This window comes from Bubalus kerabau, chromosome 5 (genome assembly GCF_029407905.1).
Source record: "Bubalus kerabau isolate K-KA32 ecotype Philippines breed swamp buffalo chromosome 5, PCC_UOA_SB_1v2, whole genome shotgun sequence".
In the NCBI taxonomy this organism is placed as follows: domain Eukaryota; kingdom Metazoa; phylum Chordata; class Mammalia; order Artiodactyla; family Bovidae; genus Bubalus; species Bubalus kerabau.
The window spans coordinates 105,955,896-105,961,895 of NC_073628.1; the positions used below are offsets into that span (position 1 = coordinate 105,955,896).

General features: G+C 65.1%; 1 protein-coding gene across 1 annotated transcript; it reads left to right on the plus strand.

The window, feature by feature from the left end:
- Positions 1 to 1,131: 1,131 nt before the first annotated feature.
- C1QTNF12 (C1q and TNF related 12) lies at positions 1,132 to 5,268 on the plus strand. Its single transcript, XM_055583797.1, has 9 exons — positions 1,132 to 1,177; positions 1,475 to 1,686; positions 3,439 to 3,555; positions 3,636 to 3,720; positions 3,804 to 3,955; positions 4,265 to 4,373; positions 4,622 to 4,712; positions 4,916 to 4,994; positions 5,170 to 5,268. The coding sequence occupies exons 1-9, from the start codon at positions 1,132 to 1,134 to the stop codon at positions 5,266 to 5,268; spliced, it is 990 nt and encodes a 329-aa protein (XP_055439772.1).
- Positions 5,269 to 6,000: the final 732 nt, after the last annotated feature.

The window sequence follows — 6,000 nt, forward strand, 5'->3', positions numbered from 1 at the left end:
TGGGGGCTGTAATGGGGGCTCCCAAGGTCCTGTCCTCCTGTGGGGAGTTGGGGTGTCCACTGTCAGGTCAAGGTCAGCTGACCTGAGCCTCTTCAAGGGAGCAGTTGGTGGCTGTGGCCAGGAGGCGTGGACAACTCGAGCAGGCTCCCTTTGGTCTGGCCTCAATCAGCCAGGAGGGCTGGGGCGTGACCTTGAGACCAGGCTCGCCAGCTGGACACTTGAGAGAGCTGAGGCCCCAATGGCGAGCTCAGGATTCACTGAGACTGGCTGCTATTGTCCTGGAAGGTGACCACCTCTACCTGAGTAAGGAGTGGGACAGGTGTCCTTGAGCAGACACTCCTCACATCGTCCCCACCTAGCTTGTCTCTGAGGTGGTTCTGCCTGAATCTGCCAACCCTGCACGTGACCCAAGGCTGGCTGTCTCCTGCCCACATTGTTCGTGCTGGACTTTTGCCAGGGGCGGGAGTGGTCTGGAGGGGTCTTCCGTGCTGTCCCTGGGACAGGGAACCCCACCCTTTTCAAGTCTGGGTTGCAAGCAGCAGGTCAGCCACAACTCTGACCACCCTTAGCCCCAGGTGGCACTAGCCAAGGGGCAGCTGATGAAGGGGGAGGGTCCTGGTTTAGGTGTTGGCCCCACCAGGGCCACAGCTTCATGCTGCCTGCAGCTCGTAGGAAGGTAAGGAAGGGCCCCAGCTCTCCCTGGGGACCTGCCCACTCTCGCTTGCTCTCCATTGCCAGAGTGGCTTGTCTGGCAGGGCACAGCCACTGGGGGCTCAGCTTTCCGCTGACCTCCAGTGGGGGGATAGGCCTGGAGGCTAGAGGGCCCAAGGGGCACAGCTGGGTGAAGGCAACCCCTCAGGGTTCGGCAGGCCCAAGAGGAGGGGCAGATGCGTGCCATGCCTTTGCTTATAGGTTGACCTGTCTCTTCCCTGCTAGCCCCACTGGCCCCTGGTGGAGGAACCCCCAGGGTTACCTAGGCTGGGATCAACTGGGAGTCCTCCCGGGAGCGGGGCCACGGCCTGGGGCAGCAGGGCCAGAGGGACAGGCTGTGAGGTCATAGGAAGGGGCTGTGAACCCCGACGGAGTGTGTCCCTGCCTGGGGTAACTGGGCTCCACCCTGAAGTGGCTGGGATGGGGAGTGCACAACCTCTCCCCTTGGGCAGCAGCTGTGTGGGAGGTAGGTGGTCTGTTGGTGCGGTTCCGCCCCCATCCACGCCCCCCTGCAGGCCCTGAAGCCTGGGAGGCTGAGGTTCTTCCCTTGTGGGCCCGCCCCCTTGGAGCCCGCCAGCCTTGGGGAGGAGGGGAGCGCGGGCGGGGAGGGCACTGCTCACAAGGGAGTCTGCAGGACTGGGGGCGCGTCCCTCACTAGCCCAGCTCATCCTGTGCAGACATGCACCAGTGGCAGTCAGGCGTCCCTCGGGGCTGCGCCCCCACGCCCAGACTCTGAGTGCCTCCGGTTGCCTGGGCTCAACAGCATTGAGCCACTGCGGGCTCCGGACCCGGCAGCTAGCAGCCAACATGCGCTGGGCCTGGGTGGCCGCCACAGTCGTCCTCTGGCCACAGATCTCATTCCTCGGGGGCAACGGGGCCCGGCAGGAGCCCAAGAGGCCTCGGCAGTCCAGCCAGCGCCCCATCGCCCCCAGCGCCACCACACTGGGCAGCGAGGGGCTACTGGGCTTCCCCAAGGTATGCATGATCTGTTACGGGCCCACGTGAGCCATCCTCCAGCCCACCTCCCCTGTCAGAGTGGGGTGGGACTTTGGGCAGGAACCATAACAGTGTGGATCAGGGGACCCTCTCTGGGCCTGGGGAGGGAGTAGGGGGTGGAGGGGCTTCTGTGGGGGCTACATTGAGCCCACTGAAGCCTAAGGACCATCAAGCCCTGAGTAACCTGCTGCCCTGAGGTGAGACTGCAAACTGGGGAGGTGCTTTGGGCAGCTGGCTCAGACCCCTGGATGGAATCTGGTGCTCCAACTCTGGCTTCTGGGGTGGTCAAGGCTAGCCCTGCCCTGACCCACTGCTGAGTAGCCAGCACCCCTTACGGCCTCTGGGATGGGAAAGGAGGCCAGGTCCTGGGAGGCCCCTGGCTCCAGCCTACCCCCTGGCATCCCCTCTAAGAGAGCCTCTCACACCTGCTTCAGCCTCCGGTCTCCACCCTCTTGGGCTGGGGCTCCCTGAGGGGGTCTCGGAGCTGACCCCGTCAGCAAGGGCCTGGTGGCTCCTGGACTTGAAGTGAAGCAGCAGTTGCTGGGCCAGGCCCCCTGCCAGCCCTTGAGCCTTTGATCCTGGCCTTCGCCTCCCGCGGGCGTCTCTATGGCGGCCAGCCCGGCTGCTCTCGGCCTACGCGCCCCGTTGGAGCCTGAGGCCCCATATTCCTGCTGGGCAGGCTGAGGAGAGCAAGTCCTCTGGCCCTGTTGCCAGGGGAGTGGGCTGCCAGCAAGCTCTGGGAAAGCTGCTCGGGGGAGGATCCTTGGGGGCAGTTCCTGCTCTGCCTGGCCCCACCTGCCTGGGCTGCCCCTCCAGAGTCATGGCAAGGCAGTCTGGGGGCAGACAAGGGCTGTCCCTGACCATGGCACCCCCACCCCAGGACAGCCCTCTGCAGGCGTCAGGAGACCCACTCTTCCTGCTGAAAGTGGGCTCCTGCTCCACCTGCCCCCCGGGTCCGCCCACTATGGCTCAGGTCTATGGTGACCGGAGGAACAGGTGGACTGCAGAAGGGAGAAACCCTGGCCCTCCCAGCCCCCCCAGACCTGGTCAGGACCTCTTGGCCTGTCTTCCTGGACAGCTGGCTCTCCAGGAGTGGCCGGGGCTCCACTGGCCTCGTGGCAGTAGCTCTCCCCCACCAGACCAGTGTCTGCTGCGCTCCTGGTCACTTTGTGGCCCTCCCCTGGGAGACCTGGATACAGAGAGGGACCAACCCCCAGCTCGCACCCCTTCACTCAGCCCTGACTTTGGGGCTGGGTGTGTGCCTATCCCTCCCACTGCCCTGGTGCAGAAATGGGGTGTACAAGAGATGTCTGGAGGGTCTGATCCTGGGCCGCCAGCTTGCACACCCAGCGCCCACTCGCCCCAGCCTCGCATGACTCTGGAAAACACTCCTGTCCACCATTGCCTGCCTCAGCCAGGCCAGACCTCTGTTGGGACAGGCAGGGCTGGCTCCATGTGCACACGGCCATGCCCGTCTGCCTGGGAACAGGAAGCAGCAGGAGGGGCCATGTGGGTCCCAACACAGCAGCAGACCGCAGGCTTCTGGACACGGGTCCCCGGCCTGAGGCCAAGGGGAGCCCTGCAGTGCCCTGTTGCCATATTTCCTGTGTCTGCACCGAGTCCCACCCCAGCAGCCTGGGCCCTAAGATTCCTGTTGTTCTCCGGGGGTAGTGGGGCAGGACCCAGCAGGGCCTGGTGGTCAGTGTACAGGCTTGTCCTCTGACCCTTCAGCTGCCCGAGGCCTCAGGGCCTGAGTTCACAGATGCCCATGTGACGTGGCTGAACTTTGTCCGGCGCCCTGATCATGGGCCCTCAAAGAAGCGGTGCCGAGGCCAGGACAAGAAATTGGTGAGCCCCGGGATCCGAACCCAGGTTGGGGTGGCTGTGAGTGCCCCCTTGAGAGCCTCATTTTCTCCTGCCTCCCCCAGCGAGGCCTCTCTGGACCCCCCGGCCACTCCAGTGTGGAGGCCCCCCAAGAGTCTGCACTGCGGGAGTTCCAGGACATGCTGAAGGGTAGGCCCCCTCCACCCCCTCTCCTGGGTGTGGGAGAGAACCCCATGCTGCCACGAGCCACACCTGCACCGTTGTCCCCACAGAGGCCACCGAGCATCGGTCCTTGGGGCTGCTGGGCCCTGTGCTGCCTGAGGGGATAGGCAGGCAGCTGGTGGCCGAAGCCTTCCATTGTCGGCTGAGGGGCCCAGTGCTGGTGGACAAGAAGACGCTGGTGGAACTGCAGGGCTTCCAGGCCGTGAGTGGGCGTGGCGGGCGGGCCCCACAGGAGAGCAGGCCACAGTAGCCCCTGGGCAACCCTGGGCCTCCACACAGCACCGAGGCGCGGGGTAGGGTGTGAGGAAGCCGGGGCAGAGATGCCTTCCCGTGTGGGGCTTCTTGGTGCCCAGAGTCCTGGTGGGGATGGATGCACAGGTCACCCTCCTGTCCTGCCCACCTGGGGTCTGCTTGAGCTGAGGGCTGTTGGTTGCAGGCACCCTCCTGCACCAGGCTGGGTGGGAGGTGAGGCTCCAGACTGCAGCTGCGTCCCCCTGCTGTCCCACTCCAGCCTGCGGCCCAGGGTGCCTTCCTGCGGGGCTTTGGCCTGAGCCTGGCCTCCGGTCGCTTCACAGCCCCGGTGACTGCCATCTTCCAGTTTTCCGCCAGCCTGCATGTGGGTGAGCAGATCTGGCCAGGGTGTGGGTGATGGGGAGGGGCTGGCCCTCCAGGTGGGCCCCAATGTCACAGACCTCAGGCCTCAGTCCCATTGCAGAGACACCTCCTGCCTTAACCCTGCACCCACTGGGGACTGGACAGCCCTCATGCCCACCCTCCCCAGCCCACAGTGTGCCCCGAAGGCCCCAAGGCCCCTCCCCCTCTGTTCCGTCCTCCCTGGGGGCACTGCAGACCTGGCCTGTCTCCCCAGATCCCAGGGAGCTACAGGGCAGGGTCCGGCCAAGGGCCCGGGACACAGTGCGGGTGCTGGTCTGCATTGAGTCCCTGTGTCATCGCCACATGTGAGTGAGCCCCCCGGGGGTCGCTGAGGTGTCCTGAGGGGCAGGGGACCACCTACCGCCTTGCCCACAGAGGGGGGCTGCCCCGAACACAGAGTACCGTGGTGAGCCCTGAGGTGGGAGCACTCAGGTCTCTGGGCACTGACAGGGGTGTTCCCGCCACGGCCACTGTGCCCTGGCCCCTCATCCCTGGACCCCACGTTCAGGTCCCTGGAGGCCATCTCCAGCCTGGAGAGCAGTGGCAGCGTCTTCTCGATGCACGTGCAGGGGCTGCTGCAGCTGCAGGTGAGGCAGGGCCACTGGGGCGGGGGTCAGAGGAACACCAGGGGTGGGGTCCTGGACCTCTAAGCCTCAGCCTGGGCACTGCAAGGCCTGGGGAGGGGCCACCTGGTGGGCCTGGGTGTCGACCAGAGAGCAGCTGGGCCCCATGGGTGGTGACGTCCACTGTGGGTGTCTGCAGGCTGGACAGTACACCTCCGTCTTCGTGGACAATGGCTCCGGGGCAGCTCTCACCGTGCAGAGCAGCTCCAGCTTCTCCGGCCTGCTCCTGGGCCCGTGAGGGATGGAAAGGGCCTCAGAGAAGTCACCCTGCTGCCCCCACCGCTCTGCCCGCTGGTAGACCTGTGATCATAGCAATAAATAAAGGTTCCCCAGCCCCCACCGTCGCCTGGTCACTGGGGAAGGGGCAGGGGAGGGGGGGCAGAGTGGCCATGGGTATGGGTGAGGGCTTGGCCGGGAAGGTGGAGGCTCTGGCTAATCACCCTGGCAGCATGGGTGTGGCCCCAACAGCCCCTGCTTCTGTTAAGAGCCACATTTACTCTGAGGACAAGGACAGTTGTCCATTCAAGCCGCCACTTGGCCCTGCCCATGACCTGGGGCTGCCCCTCAGCCAGCCGGGCCAGTCCCACCTCAGAGGGCAGCAGTCTGTGGACATTTGCAGGGCCATGGAGGACTCGAGGTTGGGGTGCAGGATGGTACATGTCGGGGCATGCAGGGCAAGGCAAGGTGCCCCAGGGGGGCCTGGGCCTCTGGGTGAACAGGGCCGCCAGCCCCCCGTATGAACCCCAGGGTCCCCAAATCCCCTCATTCCCTAAGGGAGTTGACTTCTCACCACCTTCTTGGCGGCTGCCACCCTGAAGTCTGGCCCCCACCCGTCACAGCCTTGGCAAACTCAGACTGAAGAATGTAAATTGTGGTGGGTCATTCAGGCCTCTACAGAGCTGCTGAGATACCATCTCTGCTTGGCCCCTGGGCCCCCAGTGGGCGGCCCCACGTGATCCCTCTGTATAAG